General features: G+C 39.9%; 1 protein-coding gene across 1 annotated transcript in view; it reads right to left on the reverse strand.

The window, feature by feature from the left end:
• The window catches only part of NAA15 (N(alpha)-acetyltransferase 15, NatA auxiliary subunit), a 57,317-nt gene that overhangs the window by 32,172 nt on the left and 8,103 nt on the right, over positions 1-17,042 (reverse strand). Inside the window, exons 2-6 of the mRNA XM_015411611.1 lie at positions 10,234-10,318; positions 8,504-8,608; positions 6,852-7,009; positions 3,080-3,214; positions 2,310-2,463 (exon numbers count right to left, since the gene is read on the reverse strand). Of these exons, the coding sequence (XP_015267097.1) occupies positions 2,310-2,463; positions 3,080-3,214; positions 6,852-7,009; positions 8,504-8,608; positions 10,234-10,318 (637 nt within the window). The remainder of the gene's footprint in view (positions 1-2,309; positions 2,464-3,079; positions 3,215-6,851; positions 7,010-8,503; positions 8,609-10,233; positions 10,319-17,042) is intronic.

Consider the following 17,042-nt stretch of genomic DNA (forward strand, 5'->3'; position numbering starts at 1 on the left):
GGCGGCTACAAGCATGGACAGCTTCAAGAGGGAATTGGATAAATATCTGGAGCAGAGGTCCATTAGTGGCTATTAGCCACAAGGTATAGACAGGAACTCTCTGTCTGGGGCAAGGGATGCTCTGTATTCTTGGTGCTGGGAGGGGGCAACAGTGGGAGGGCTTCTAGAGTACTGGCCCCACTGCTGGACCGCCTGATGGCACCTGGTATTTTTGGCCACTGTGTGACAGAGTGTTGGACTGGATGGGCCACTGGCCTGATCCAACATTGGCTTCTCTTTTGTTCTTATGTCTGTGGCAAGTGATGATCTGTATTCTTGGTGCTTTGGTGGGGGGCAACAGTGGGAGGGCTTCTAGTGTCCTGGCCCCAGGTACCATCAGGAGGTCCAGCAGTGGGGCCAGGACACTAGGAGCTGCTCCTGTGTGACAGTGTTGGACTGGATGGGCCATTGGCCTGATCCAACATATGTTTTCTTTTTCCTATCTGCAGTCCGCAGAAAATAAAGAACTTGGATCCTGGAAGTACATGTGCATGGGGTTGGGGGTAAGTGTGGGAGCGAGCTACACATGCACACACCCACACAGAGAAGAGGCATCAATGGTTTGCCATTGGAATTAAAATCTGGGCACAATCTGATCGTTCCTTTGTAGCAGATGCATGCTGGAGGTTTCTAAACATGGAGCAAAGAAAACAGCAGCTTGCCTTTCTCGACCTATTTGTGAAATATGTGATAATTCCTTCTCCAAATCAAAGACAGAGCTTGCTTTTGCTACACTGCACGGGTCCCTGCTCGTCAGAATGCTTTGCCTTACTGTACTCATAGAAGTGTTCTTTTCTGCTGGAAGGCATTCTCTGCCCAAAACTGCAGAGGTCTTTTAGAGGAATGTAAACATACCTATTGAAGGGCTGCAAGCTTGCTTTTGAAGTCATTTTGAAGGGGGGTGGGTTTACTTCTGCGTAAATACGTATGAGATTAATGATGGCTTGTAGGAGTACCCCTCTTTCATTTGGAAAAGGTAACATGGGGCTGCTGTGATTCCTTGCATTTAAAATATCCCATGTTAGGTACACGTTGCACATGCGCCTTTCCTCTTTCTTTTACCTTCTTCCTAGTTGCAAACAGCTTTTCATTATCCCACTTCTATGTCTGATTGGGGTCCTCCCCCAATCTATGTCAAAGTTTATTTATTTGCACTTAGGGCTGAGTCCAACCCCTTGCTTGCATGAGTGGCAGACATTTCTACTTTCACGAGTTTCTGTTTTGTTGCCCTCCTTACTGCGGGCTTCTCTGATGTCTTCTTGGTGCTTGGGGGAGAAACAGTGGGAGGGCTTCTGGAGTCCTGGCCCCGCTGATGGACCTCCTGGTGGCCCCTGTGTGACAGTGTGTTGGACTGGATGGGCCACTGGCCTGATCTTATGTTCTTATGAGAATAGGGCCAGGGCTTCCTCTGTAAATGTGTCTCTCTGCATGGTGTGGAGGTGGCTCTCCTCTTTTGAGCTCTTAAAACACAGATGAAAATGCTCTCGTTTGGGGTTGGAAGATAAGGAATAGTCCTTGTGAGTAGCAGTGACCTGGGATTGTCAGGGGGAACTTTGTATTGGCTGCTGTCCATAGGAACCAACCTGGGCTCCTGCTAATGGGAAAATGAGAGCTTGTATGGATGATCGAGGTCTGCACGCCTCCTGTGTATGGGAAATGTGCATGCATACAACAGCAAAAGTCACATTAATTGTTCAAAAGCATGCCAAATGCAAACTTTTACCTTTCAATAAAAAGTTGTTTGTATAATTGAAAGTTCTGTTATTGTGTTTTTCTTTTAAGACAAAAGATGTTAATGGATGAGTTGTTTTTTCTAAACTAAAATCTCAGTATTCAGGTTAAATTGCCGTGTTGGCACTTTGCAATACATAAGTGGGTTTTGGGTTGCAGTTTGGGCACTCGGTCTCTAAAAGGTTCGCCATCACTGCTCTAGAAGTTTTATCTATAAATAAACAAGAAGTAAAGTCTGTCAAAATTATTCAGCTAGAATTCTTCACGTTTAGTGCACACTAAATGAAGCCTTGGAGGAAGGGAGGCCTACAAACAATGACTTATGATTTCAATGGAAGGGGACAGGCTACTTAAGATTGTAAGAAGCCTTTTAAAAGAACCATCTCTACTATGAACAACACATTTTGAACATATACCTATATAATGTTCATAGAAAAGAATGTTCATAGTTATGCATAAGGTATTTAAATAAGTATGAATCACACATCTTGAGTCACAGAAGGGTTTGGACACAACAGCAACCTGCAATAATCAGTTACCTTTTGTTTCTTCAACAGCTAATTTGTCACAGATTTGCTTTTCATAGGTACTAAGATGATCCAATGCTTCTTTATAAAGTCCTGCTTCTCGGAGGACCTGATTCTGGTACAAGAGCAGCTCACTATATTCATAGTCTACTTTATCAGGAGATGTCTGCATACATAAGGAAACAGTGAAACAGACATAATTTTAAGTTCAACAATGAAGCTTTTTAAAAGTTACATGGTATTTTATGATGTTTTATGATATTTTATGTGCAAACTGTTATTTTAATACTGTTTTAATTGTATTATTTAACTGTTGTACACCGCACTGAGCCCATCTGGGGAGGGCAGTATAGAAATCTAATAAAACAAACAAACAAACAAACAAATTTCAATCCAGCAAAGGTAATCTACACATTTGAAACAGGCATTAATATATTAATTCCTAGATGTGATTGTGTCTAAAAAGATGCTAGTATGGGGAAAAAAACCTGTATCTAGTTCCTGGAACTAGAAATGCAATCTTCATTGTGCAATTAAGATGTATTTGCCAAACAAAACAACAACAACACAGCAGCTATTATTCTTGTATGCATGTGGAAGGGGGTGCCTAATTCATGCACTACTCTGTCCTCCTCTAAAGAGGAAATTGGCAGAATCAGAATAAACGGCTCCAACTACTGGTTCTTTAGGAAGGTTTTTATATGCAGCTGTATGCATAAACTGTCTTTACATAAGGATGTATTAACTCCCCATTTGCTGTTCTGATCACTGACTCATAATACCTGTTGAGTCTTCCTAAATTCTTCCAAAATCTTTGCTGCCATTTCATAATCTTCCAACAGATGATAAGCGATAGCATAGCCAATCCACGATGCCCGTTGTGCAGGTCGGAGTTGAAGCAACTGATACCTGGTTTCCTGCAGGGCAGTAATAAACAGGCAGTTTTTACAATCTAATATATTTGTGTGTTCGTTACTGAAATTCTAAGTCATTAACTTTGAAATGTATTACAGAAAGATGTTATATTTCAAAAGAAGCCTGTTCACGGGGAGGGCGGGGTATAAATTGATTTAATAAAATAAATAAATATAATAAAAAGTTTCATTAAAACATGCAACTTATACAGAACTTTCTGTACAATACTTTGGTCAATCACATTAGCCTTTAAAAATATTATCTTTCTTTAAACAAAGCTGAATGCCTTACTAGAGTTTCCAGAAGTAAATTCTACATATAATTATCCATAAACTCAATCTAGCTAAGCCCCACTGAAAACAATGGGATGTTATAACTAATTTGCTCCACTTGGTTCTACAGGACTTGGTAACAACTCACTTGACCTGAGCTACTAGGGATATAAGCAGAATCAGACTACCAATGTCAATGGTCTCTAGACTTCATATACACAGAAGACAGTTGCCCCTGCAGGAGGTGGAACAATGTATAGAGATATTTGTCCAAATTCTGCCTGCAGTACAACATTTGATAGACAACGGAGGACTCAGTATTTTTTTTTAAACTGGGCCATGATCAATATTATCAGTGATAACTTTGATCTAAAATAGCTGAGCCATGAAGAATAAGGGGGACCACTTTCAAGTTGAAGGCTTGCACAGCTCTGGGAATATACTTCCCCTACCCTTATTATGGAAAACCCTATTTGGAGGGTTGCTCATGGTTTTGCTTTGTTGAATGCTGTTCTAAGTTTGGGGGGGGGGGCCAAGATAAATCTGTCGATAATAGGATCCCCAAATAGGAAAAGGCCTTAACTTGCTCAATATTGGACCCGTTGACTGGCCATTGAAGTGGGATACATTTCCTAGTCTTGGTAAATACTAAGATCTTAGATTTCAGATAATTAATCACCAAGCTTTTTCAGGAACAGTAACTGGAGAAAGACTGCAAGGCCCTCTGCAGACCAACCCTGGTTCAAGACAAAATAACAGCATTGTTCACATAAAGAAGAAGAAGAGATTGGATTTATACCCCGCACTTCACTCAGAGTCTCAGAGCTGCTTACAAACTCCTTCCCTTCCCCTCCCCACAACAGACACTCTGTGAGGTAGGTGGGGTTGAGAGAGCTTTGACTGAGAACTGCTCTTGAGAGACCAGAGAACTGCTCTGAGAGAACTTGTGACTGACCCAAGGGCACACCAGCAGCTGCATCTGGCGGAGTGGGGAGTCAAACCTGATTCTCCCAGATTAGAGTCCACGCACTTAACCACTACACCAAACTGGCTCTCGAAGAGAGGGACACAACTTACAGCCAGTTTCAGTGGGTGGCAACAGTCATCAAAGATTGATGCTAAATTGTTTAGATATAGATTGAATAAAGAAGGAACCAGAAAACATTCCTGTCGTACCCCCTTTTCCAAGTTAAATAAATTTGTTGTGCCCTTCACACCCACAGCGTACTTGGGCAGTTGAGCCCAAATATAGTTGCTGGATAAGTCTTAGGAGCCTTTTGCCCACAGTTTTAAGTAAGTTTATTCCACAATCTAGGATGATTTATAGACTCAAAGGTCCCCTTCAGATCAATAAAGCCCACATATAATTGGCCCCCCTTAAAAGATGGATATTTCTCTGCCAAATGGTAGATAACTAGATAATGGACATATGTCAATGAATCCCGCCTAAAGCCTATCTGTTCATGCCCCAATATGGCTTCTGATTCCATCCAATCCAAAAGGTTTCTTAAGCAGATAAGCAGAATATCACTTGTCCAAAAAAGAAGAGGCTAACTGGTCCATACATCCATTTTTAAATACTGGGACAATAACTGAATGTCTCAATGAATCAGGCATTTACCCACTGGAATTAATTTGAGTAAGAAATTGGAGCCAAGACTGTGGCCCACCACTGTGGATCAGCCATGAATAATTCATTGGGAATTAGATCAGAGCCAGGGACTTTTCCTAATTTTAATACCTTAATAAGGCATATAACTTCCTTGATTGATACCTCAGGCCAAGGTGCTGTTAAATCAAGAGAAATAATAGTCGAAGATAAACTAGGTGCATTAGCATCAGAAAATATCCTCTTGAAATAGTTTTCCCATGTTGAAGAGGCAATACAGCAGAGAATTTTAAAATTTGTATTAATAGCAGTGTTAACAATGGACCAGAAGACCTTATTATCATTGCTGTCAATAGCTGAAAAGAGACATCCCCATTCCTTACTCAAAGCCATCCATCTCCTCATCTTAATCAGCTCTCTATACATTTTCTTCCGTTCCATCAACTCTCGAAGAACTGATATTGTACAGTTACTTTTAAACGCCTGATGTTTCTGTTGAATATGCCTCTTGATTATTCTACAGTCTCTATTAAACCAACTATTCCTCTTGGCTTCAAAAGGTGTCCTATCAAGGTTCTCTTTTACATGGAGAGGTCTAAACCAGCGGTGTCAAACACAAGGCCCGGGAGCCAGAACTGGCCCATTCAGGGCTCTTACGTGTTCCGTGAGGAACTGGTGCAAGGGAGGGAATAGGAGACTGCTCAGGTGGGGAGTGGGTGGATCCATTCCAATTGTGGCTCCAGCACGGGGGGAACAACCTCATCTGCAGCAGTCAAGCAGCATGGGATCATCTCCCCTGGGCTGCACTGCTGACTCTCCAGTCTGTCCCCTTATACCCTGGAAACTGTCTTCTTTGCTTTGTGAGAAGAATCCTAAGATCACTCTGGCAATAGCAAAATTCATTTCAGTCCTTTTAGCCTTTCTATCAAAAAAATGAGGAATGAGGGTTTTCTGCTGCTCAAGATTTGTTAATCAGTGAGATTCTAAGGGAACAAAAGGAAAGGAAAAAGGAAAGGAACAACATACAATACTTCTATAATGACACATGACAACCAAAGATTATTGACAGGATCTAAAAATAGCACATATCATCAGTGAAGTTAGTCAGTTTTAACACATCTAGCTCATAAAAAGAATAGTACTGAAAAGAACAGCCAGTGACATGCAGCAAAGTGGTTGGAGAAAGAAATATTTCTATTAAGCTATTTCAACAAGGCAGCCAAAATTCAACCACCACTATGTTTGGATGCATGACAAAAAACCAAAATGTGCTTTTTTGTAGTCTTGATGACCTGGAAATATTTTGAAATCTGGAAACATTCTACCAGAACAATGTCTGAACATAAGTACTATTCAAGCGCTTTAAATATTCACAATAGCAATGTCTATGAAACAGTGCTACAATGAAGCAGTACCTTATTCAAGGTTCTTAAGGATATAAAGCAGTTCCTATTCAAGGGACTATATCAAAAGAGCTACAAACAGCACTGAACTAACGGAATGGATTTTTTCTACTTCCCACTGCAATCCCATGAAAAGCCAGTCCTGAGTGTCAGGGAACCATCGGAAATGGCGTGGGAACTGCGGTGGAAAGAGAAATCTGTGGAAATTGCTTCCCTCTGTTACATGCGTGGAAGGGGAGTTTGGCTGTAATCCATGGGAAGGTAACAGACAGGGTAGAGTCCTGTTTCCATTCTGCTTTTAAGGAGAAATTAGTTACTGTACTTGCAAAAAGATGTTTCAAATTTCTCAGCTCACCCTGTAGCCTTCTAGATCCCTCATTTGAATTTGTAGCAAAGAGAGGTCTCTCAAGATTTGGAGATTGTCCTTATCCCATTTCAGTGCATTTCGATAACATTTGATGGCTTCATCATATTTCTTGTCTGACCTCTGGAGCAGACCATAGACATGCCAACCTGGAAACTTTAATTAAGGGTATCACAGTTTTGCAGCAATTGAAAGAAAGAGAAATACTTACCATGCATTCTATTAAAAAATTAAACCTTTTCCGGAAGTATAAGAGAGCTTGCACATCTTATATGTATGAACCATTATAGCAGTTCACATGTGTAACAGTTAAATACGTGTGACTCTATTATTAACATGCATTATTTTTAAAACATGGACATTCAAGACAGCAGATGAGCACAAGTATTTCCAGGATTCTGCGTCTGAATACTGGCACATGATTAGGTACCCACCCAAATCTATAAAGATGACACTTTCAAATTAAAAAAGAGCATACATAACTGATTTAAAATTAAATTTCATTTGTGACATAGGCTGCTTAGAGGTATTCAATATCACTATTTGGCAAAATGCCTTTTTGTTGTTATTCAGTCGCATAGTCGAGTCCGACTCTTCGTGACCACATTACGCCAGGCCCTCCTGTCTTCCGTCATGCTCCAAAGTTTGCTTAATTTCATGTTCGTTGCCTTGATAACACTGTCTAACCATCTCATCCTTTGCCGTCCCCTTCTTCTTTGACCTTCAATCTTTCCCAGCATCAGGGTCTTCTCCAGTGAGTGCTCCCTTCTCATTTGGTGGCCAAAGTATTTGAGCTTCAGCTTCAATATCTGGCCTTCCAGGGAACAGTCAGGGTAGATTTCTTTTAGGATTGACTGATTTGATCTTCTTGCAGTCCAAGGGACTCTCAAGAGTCTTCTCCAGCACCATAATTCAAAAGAATCTATTCTTCGACGCTCGGCCTTCCTTATAGTCCAACTCTCGCAGCCATACATGACTACTGGGAATACCATTGCTTTGACCATGCGGACTTTTGTTGATAGGGTGATGTCTCTACCTTTTATTATGCTGTCAAGGTTTGCCACCGTTTTCCTCCCAAGGAGCAGGCATCTTTTAATTTCATGGCTGCAATCACCATCTGCAGTGATCTTGGATCCCAGGAACATGAAGTCTGTCACTGCTTCCATGACTTCTCCCTCTATTTGCCAAGGAGTGATGGGGCCGGATGCCATGATCTTAGTTTTTTTGATGATGAGTTTCAAGCCAACCTTTGAGCTCTCCTCTTTTACTCTAAGCAAGAGGCTCTTTAGGTCCTCTTCACTTTCTGCCATTAGAGTGGTATCGTCTGCATATCTGAGGTTGTTGATGTTTTCCCCAGCAATCTTAATTCCAGTTTCTGAATCATCCAGGCTGGCATTTCACGTATAAATTAAATAAGCAAGGGGACAATATACATCCTTGTCGTACTCCTTTTCCTATGCTAAACCAATCAGTTCTTCCATATCCTGTTCTAACTGTCGCTTCTTGACCCTTATACAGGTTTCTCAAGAGACATGTGACAAAATCTTTACTTAGTACGCACAGATGAATCACATGCATACTTAAAAGATAGCTATTAATCAATTTTTTTCCACTGAAAATGAAAAGTATAACTTAAAGGATACAGACATGACTCTTCAGATCATTTCGTAGGCCCCTTCGCACCAGTTCATACGCCTCCTCTTTTTTACCTAAACAGTTTAATGTTAGTCCTTTCATAGCCAGGGTTTCTACAAACAAAAACATGATACTTTGTCAAGCCACAAACATCGCATCAGAGAATACACACACACACACACACACACACACACACAGAAAACCAAAAAACTGCTCCCTAAGTTTGGGAAATCCCCTCAGGTGAAATGTCACCAAATTTCGGGGTGGTGGTGGTCGAGAATTAGAATGCCAACTCCCAGACAGAAATCAACAATCTAACTCCCGTCCCCATGGAAATTCCTTGCCAGGTCCCAGCAGGGACATAGTGGAAAGGGATCAGAAGATTGACTCCAAGCTGCAGGTTGGCTTCCTCATCCCCCCTTCCTGGAAACTCCTCACTGGGTTCCAGCCAGGGGCATGATGAGTTTGGGATGGAAGAATTTCTGACACACACCCATACCCAGGGAGGAGGAGAAGAACTTCCAGAGGCAGTGTTCTGATCTTCACTGACTTCCTGCTGTGTTCCTGGAATGTGGCAAGAACTGGGGGAGCGGGGAAAAACAAAGTGCCGCCCCTCAGAAAAGATTCTAACGTCCTTTACACAGAAAGTTTCTTGTGTTTACAAGCAGTGGGGGAGAAAATTAAAATTTGTAAATACAAGAAATTTCTCCATTGTTGCTCAGAAACTTGCAAATGTAAGCACCTGGGATCTCTCTCAAGGTACTTGCAAATGCAAGAAATTTCTATATTGGATCCCAGGGACTTGCAAACACAAGCCCTGAGATGCAATGGATAAATTTCCCAGGGGCAGGTCAGAATGCCACCTCTCAGCCCAGATAACAGCTGAGAAACGGCAGTGTACATGCCCCCCTCAACAATTACATGGGTTATAATGAAGCCAGGTGCTGCCATCGAGTGGACTACTTAAGCTCCAGTCAAGATTCCTTGTATCTCACCTCAATGAGTTGTGCCACCTGATCTAGCCTGTTGAAGAGTTCTAGACAGCTCAAAAGCTTGCACACTGTTATTTTGATTGGTCTTAAACAATATCACATTCCTTTCATTCAAACAAATAATTTCTTATTTACTTGGACTAGATTCGGAGAAGGACTGCTGACTGAAATATGTTCATTAATATGTTCATTATATAACAATGTGTATGTTGGACTACCTAAAGATTATTTCCCCATAACAAACATTCTCAATGTCTTGAATAAATTCCACAACAGATTCATTTTTCTGCAGAAAGCTGACAAGACAGCAGACTAAAACCTAAACACAGCAATAAAACACTGTAACTTAAGCAGTCACATATGTAGGATCTTAAGACAAAAGTGGACATGAGGCCTATTTAGGGCATGGCTGAACAACTTTTTAGTGTGAGGTTGTTTCAAGCACAGAAGCACTGAGAGGAAATCCTTCATTTACATATCAACCCTTTCCACAAACTGCCTTTGTCCTGAATGGATTTCCAAATCAGAAATAAGAGAAGCAAGGCCTTTTAATTTACAGTGTACTCTGTCATGAGATGAAGTTTTAAGATTTCAGTGCACTCTCTCATTTTCAGCTGACTGTTTATAGTTAGGTAATGTATCAACATATTGCTATCCATTCTGAGCCTTCAAGTTTGGGGTAGGCTACAAATACCAATTTTAGAATTATCTCCTATTTGTTTAAATCTATGAATTGACAAACTCACCTCCATGTTCTGCAAACTTTGGATTGGAAAGAATTTGTTTGCAAAATTTCAGACCATTCCTGTACTGTTTATGTTCATAACACCTCTGTAAGAAAAACAACCAAAACTCTATTAGCATTTCATAAATGCAACAATATATACAACTATATTTGCCAATTCTCTATGGCATGATGCCAGTCAACAAGTTAGATATCAGCTTTCCTGGGGTCAAATGGAAGTGTTGAGGGAAAGGAAAAACAAGAAGAGAACTCTGCTTCTTACACTTACAGATTGTAAAATCCAACCTAATAATGATCTCTCCAAATTCTTCATCAAAAGGAAATAAAAAAACCAGCTGTTTATTATCCACATGACCACTTGAAGTCTGCTCGTTTTGGAGCAATTAGGGTTTTTCCCATGAATTAAAAATGTATCACATAGGTGGCTGACACAGTATAATACCTATTCCAGAATGTAAATATATAAAACTAGGAAAAAGGTCCGTTGTGGAAATAAATACAACGGCCTCTAGAAAGAGACTCTGGGTGGGTGCTCCGGCCTTGGACACTCAGTGTCAATTTGCTGTGGCGACCTCAAAAGGTTATAATGACACTGAGTCCACCATTTTCTCCAGAGGAACTGATCTCTGCTACCTAAAGAACAGTTGTAATTTTGAGTGCTCTCCAGCCCTCACCTGGAGATTGGCAACGATGGTTCCCCAGAAGGGAATGGTTGGTTTGGAGGGTGGAGTCCATGGCTTTGTACCTGTCCAAGATCCCACGCCTCCTGAAACCTCACCCTCTCCAGGTTCCATCCCTCACACCTGGAGTTGGCAACCCTATCTCCTTCCCAGCCAAGCATCAATCTACCTTTATTTCCCCTTCACTCTTCAGCTTTCCACCCCCCCACACACACCTGCAGCCTCTCCCGTGCTCTGAAGCCCTGACTGCTACGTCACATTGGCTGTCATACGGGGCCCACCTCAGCAGCATATAAGGATACAGAGCCCACCAATTTCTCCAGGGGAACTCATCTCTGCCATCTGGAAAACAGTTGTAATTCTAAGTGATCTCCAGCCCTCACCTGGAGATTGGACACATTTTACCTCAGAACAGCAAACTGTTTAGAATGTTAGAGGCAAAAGCCAATCAAGTCGCATACGCAAACGACCTCTGTGTTCTGACTGGCTATGGGGGGGAGGGAGATTCTGAGTGACACACCAGGGTGCCAATCAATTCTGAAGCATGTGGAATGTTCTAGAGAAGTGACACCACCATTCGGCTTCTATATATAAGGGAGATAACTACCTGGTAACAGTGATGACTATTCAAGATTATATTAAGAACATTTGGATGGAGAAATTAATCACTGAATTTCCCACCCCCACCCCCCCACAAGCCCTGAATTCCCCCCCATCCACATAAACAAGATTTAATTCTTCTGCATAAACATCTGTCCACAGCTCAGTTCAGCTCAAAATTGTGGTACTTTGAGGACTATTATCCTAATATAAGAATTAATGGAAAATGAGTATATTATGAATATGAACATTTCAAATATTCTTAAAGGACTTTTACTATAGGTATTAGTAAAAAAATGGGAGACAGCCTTTATATTAGGCAGCTACATTATTAAGATAAGATTACTACTGCTATAGGTAATGTATTTCTAACTGAAGGGACAAAATACTGTGTTTCTTGAGATGTTTAACACTACCCATATAGTCAACAACATGACTGGAATACTGTGGGGAATATAATTACACTCAGCCACTGTCATGCAGACCTATTAAAATACACGGGAATAAATACAACGGTTTTGCAGCAGTCATGATAAATTGATGTAAATAAAGCATTATATTACAAAGAAAGTAGGCACTTTCCCATTTACAACTTGCTTTTTTGGCTGGTAGTTTAAAGATGAACCGATTATCACTAATTAAACCCAGTACCAACTACCTGGATTGGAAGAGGTTTTCCAAAGTGTTGGACAGAAGTCATTTCCATTGTGACTACTTAAGATACTGAAATTGAAATGGATTGAACCTGATCTTTTCTACATGCAAAGCATGTGTTCATCTACTAAGCTATGGCACCACCTGTAACAGTACAGATTTCATTGTTAAAGTAAAACTTAGCACCCATGTTAGAGTGGCAAATATACCTAAGAACCAGAATAATGAAACATTTACTTAAGAACCCTTTGGGGAAAAACAGAGGAACAATTTATATTACTCCAACTCAAAAGCAGAGCCACATCCAAGATCATTCTAAATCCAAGATCATTCTAAAGTTTCCCAAATGTAAGTCAAACTGTGGCATTACCAACTGTTTGCCCAGGGAGAGTGTAACTCCCCACCTATCATGACTTAATTAGAATGTTTTACTGCATGGGCTCCTCACTTGTTGTTCTGTCCTGGGTCCACAGGTGAAAGACAGTGTGGCAGGGCTATAGGCTTGGTGAGTCCTACGGACTTTCTCCTATGAGTGGAGGGTTTGTAGAGAGAGGAGGAGTGAGGGCTATGGACCTCTGAGCACCAGCTCTCATCATCGGATGGCTTTGGGTAGGGACCAGGAACAGAGAAAAAGAACTGCTGCTTCCTAACTTTAGTCAGTCAGCAGTGGAGAAATCACTAAAAATAAAACGGAAGACAGTTTCAGTCCAGCAGACTTTCAAGGAGCTGTTGGCAGACCCTGTTCTTTCTATGGAGAGAAGCTGGAAACTGAGATGTTACCCACTTAGGGGTTCAAGAAGATGGTGTTTTTGGTCCTGCCTCTAGAGGAAATGGATGGGAATAGCAGCCCATCCCAAGATGTATTTGTTCACTGTTAAACAATCTTTCCAAATTTACTCACTCTTATAGCTTAAGTATTAAGGGAGGGAAAAAACAAGCAGTTATTTCTTATGGAACTTCTTTTTAATTAAGCTCCTATTAATAAGCTGTATTACAAAGAAGTCATTTACCGTAGTCTTCTCACTGCTAAATTAATATCTTAGTTTATAACTTGCTTGAAAAGTTGTTTGCACAATTAGCATTCAAAAATAGTTTTTAGGACAACAGCTCGTAAACCATCATCACCAATACACACAAAACAGTACCACAAGACATTTAGTCTTGTGATGACTTGATACGTGCAATTCCTGTGATGATGCAGCTCAAATCAATCCTGCAGCTGAAGCTACATATTAAAACACTGTGGCTGAAACCCATGCATTCTCATTGGAGTTTGCCCTATCCAATAATATCCAGTTTTGTTTACAGTTGATCTAGTTAGACTGATCTAGTTTGCCTTGCCTTGCCAAAACAGCATAAACCTGAATGAGATTAAGATGTTTCAGTGGGAGCAGCACGATTCTGTTGAGTAGGGCAGCCTTCCAAAGATTCTATCAGTGTCTCTTTAGGGTGTGCCCTGAAGTGTTATGCTCAGCTGGAAAAACAGCGGCATGTTTCCAAATCACTGATCAAGGTAAGTATATTGGGATAATTGTCTATTTATGTACTTTAGATTCTAGAACAAGTCAACTAGGAAGGGCCAAAGCACCTTCATAAGCTGATATATAGTTGCTAAGTATAATTGTATCTTCTGACTTGCCCATACAGTTACTGAAAATGTGCTCTATACATGCAACTGCAACCCTATGAATGAAAAAACCCCACCATTCACATATGCCAAGAAAGTATCTGAAACATCATGTATTTTACATACTCACAGAATTAAGCAGAATTTGAAAACTGAAAACATTTAAATGCAAAACTTAAGTGGTACATGTGTGGCTAGCTGCAATATAACATACTCCCCCACCTCTGCTTTTTAGTGTTCATAGCCAGTTAGAACAAATAAATATGAAAGAAGTGAAGCGCATTAGTTCTCTTAAGCTATAAGACTGAAATTTTTCACAGTGGAAACTAGTGTTTTTTAAATAAGCGGATGGAGAGTCTTTTTAAAAATTACTCGGTAATATGTTATCAGTTCCATGTCACCATAACTTAAGCAGTTGTATTTTTTTTTTTAAAAAAAAAAGAAGCTATCAATACAGAACATTTTAAAGGGACAGTACTGCAAATAAAAGAAAGTTGAACAAAGCACAAAATGAAAGCATATACTTATACTGATTGGCTTGAAATAAAATGGGTATGCAAAAATAGTCATATGGCACTGTGTGTAGAATAACCAGGAGATCCTAAGATTGCCAGCACTCAAAAAATGGGGAATCTTACGTATCTGTCATATTCTTACCAGTGAGTAAACTCTATTGAACAAAGTAATACATCAAGTAAATAAGCAGAAGATTGCATTGCACAGGAAGCAGAATTTACTTATGAAGCTGCAATCTGAGACACACTTGTTACATTCTGGGATAATGAGTGAGTAAATATGCCCATCATGGATTTGTGGTGCAGTGACATTTAAGACCATGTTGCACCAAACTCCATATTATGTCAAACAGCTCTCTCCGAGGTGGGCAGTCGTGTTGGTCTGAAGCAACAGAACAAAGTTAAAGTCCAATGGTACCTTTAAGACCAACAAAGTTTTATTCAAGATTAGAACACATTGGACTCTCCAAATTATTACAACTGGTTCATGCATAAACCTTTAATGGCTACTAGATCTATTCACTCCCAAGAGCAATTTTTTAAAAGCCAACTAATTTGAGAAGAATAAAAGAAAATAAACATGCAAGTTAATTTTTTCAGTGGAAAACAAGTCCAGGCCCACATGAAATGGATCAGGTGGCTGGGTTTTCAGAAGTGATTGGCTAGCATTTAGTAAATGTGCATTTCAAATATTCAAAGCACTTAATATACATTATCTCCCTGATTCTTAGTAAAAGCTCTGTAAGACAAGCCAACAGTGATCCCTAATTGCAGATGGAGAGAACTGTGACTAATTCAAAGCCACTTACCAAGTTTGTGGCTGAGGTGAAACTGAGCCATAGACTTCATGGTTCACAATCGCATTATACCAGCTAAAATACAGCATTAACATCTTTATTTCTGCAGACACTACCTTAACAACCCAGATGCTACTGGGTATAGTTGAAGAACATGTTTTGAACAACCAGCAGGATAATGTAACTCTACCACTAACCTTAAGAAACTTGGGCAAAAAGACAAAATAATATTCAACCTTGTACAGTCTTCTGTGACCCTTTTTGAGAAGTTCAAAATTAAAGACATGCAATGGTCTTATTTGCTGTTCCCTCTCAATTACACTGAGTTGAGATGCAAGGCACTATACTGAAAACTGGACATGGTTAGACTACTATTCATCTTTAAAATGATGGGAGTAGGCAATTCTAAAGAGAATTCGCAAACTAAGGACTAATTTCTTTTTGCCCTACATGACAATAACCATAAATGGCTTCATTGAAGTCATATGGATGTTTCCATTGCAGTCATAATGATATGCACTACAACGGAAGGAGGACAAGAAACATGCAACAGCAATAAAGGGAATGCACCCCAATCAATTTTAAGGCAAGACAGCTAAACAAAATTACTGTTTGTAATGGTTGACATGACTTAAATACCATTAATGTAGGGACTAGATGAAGAGAACATACAGGAATGTCATTCTAAGAAGCAGGTGGGGAATATGTGGTAAATTTTGGGTGTAATCTCTAAAACCAAATGCTGCCAAGTTGCTTGATTTGAGAAAGTAAGATCTTATTTAACCTTGGACTTTTAAAGCATGATCCACTTTAGGTATTCTTGCAGCCCAATTGCATCACAGTTGAAAAATTAATTTGATTGAACTGAAAATGGCTCCAGAGGCTCCAGATTTAAAATATTCTGTTATAGTTATTTGTAAAGAAGTAAAAACTCCAATATAAAAATAACTGGGGTCAACAACACCCAGCATTTTAAACTTTGCAAGGTGATCTCAGTTTGATTTGCAGGACATTTGCAAAAAAGGGATATGCAATATTGTTACATCATGTCACACTGTGAGTGTCACTGTAGGGGATATGAAATGTTTGAGGGACTGCATTTGAGGGGATGTAAGAGTTAACAGCAATTAACACTTTGCAAGACGAGTTCAGTTTGCAAGAACTGAAATCTAATGCATTATGGGGGAAAGCAATATTTAATTATTTTATACACACCTCGGGTGTCATGCAATATCCAGAGCAACCTGCCATAGTGACTGATTGAGGGGGTTGAAATGACCTGTCAGCTAAAAAAGGACATTTTTTTTTCAACATAACATTCCAAGTTTCAAATACAGCACTGAAGTTTCAGACTATGGAAAGGTTAACTGCAGAGAAAGTAATATGAAGCTGAATCTAATTTGTAAATTGGTTACCAGACTGTGGTTTAACTTCTCACAAAGCCATGAAACTCATTTGATGATCAGCTGCTCTCTCAGACTAACCCTACCTCATGGGGTTGTTGTGAGGGCAAAAGGAGGAAAGGAGAATCATGTATGCCACCTCGTTGAAGGAAAGGTGGGATGAAAATGAGATAAACATTATAAATACCCCTAGTACACGTTTTGTATTTTCCCCCTGTACATATACAAAACAGCATGTTATAACAGACAAAATTTGTGTTTGGGGTCCATATAAACCTGAATTTACCCATTTATTCTAATAGGGTTACTATTATCGCAAAGATGTTCTAGTTTTAACTTTTTATTAACAATGAAATGCAAGGGACATGAACCAATGTGGTGCAACAGAGGTGTGACACAACACCCCTGGAATACCACACAGCTCCTCTGTTGAACAAACTTAATGGAGTATACAATCATAGTATAAGTACTATTTAATGAACTAAACATGATTAATTCATCTGCATCGACTTTTTAGTTAAGTATATTTAGGAA

The sequence above is a fragment of the Gekko japonicus genome, unplaced genomic scaffold, assembly GCF_001447785.1.
Source record: "Gekko japonicus isolate JY-2015 unplaced genomic scaffold, Gekko_japonicus_V1.1 scaffold11, whole genome shotgun sequence".
Classification (NCBI taxonomy): Eukaryota; Metazoa; Chordata; class Lepidosauria; order Squamata; family Gekkonidae; genus Gekko; species Gekko japonicus.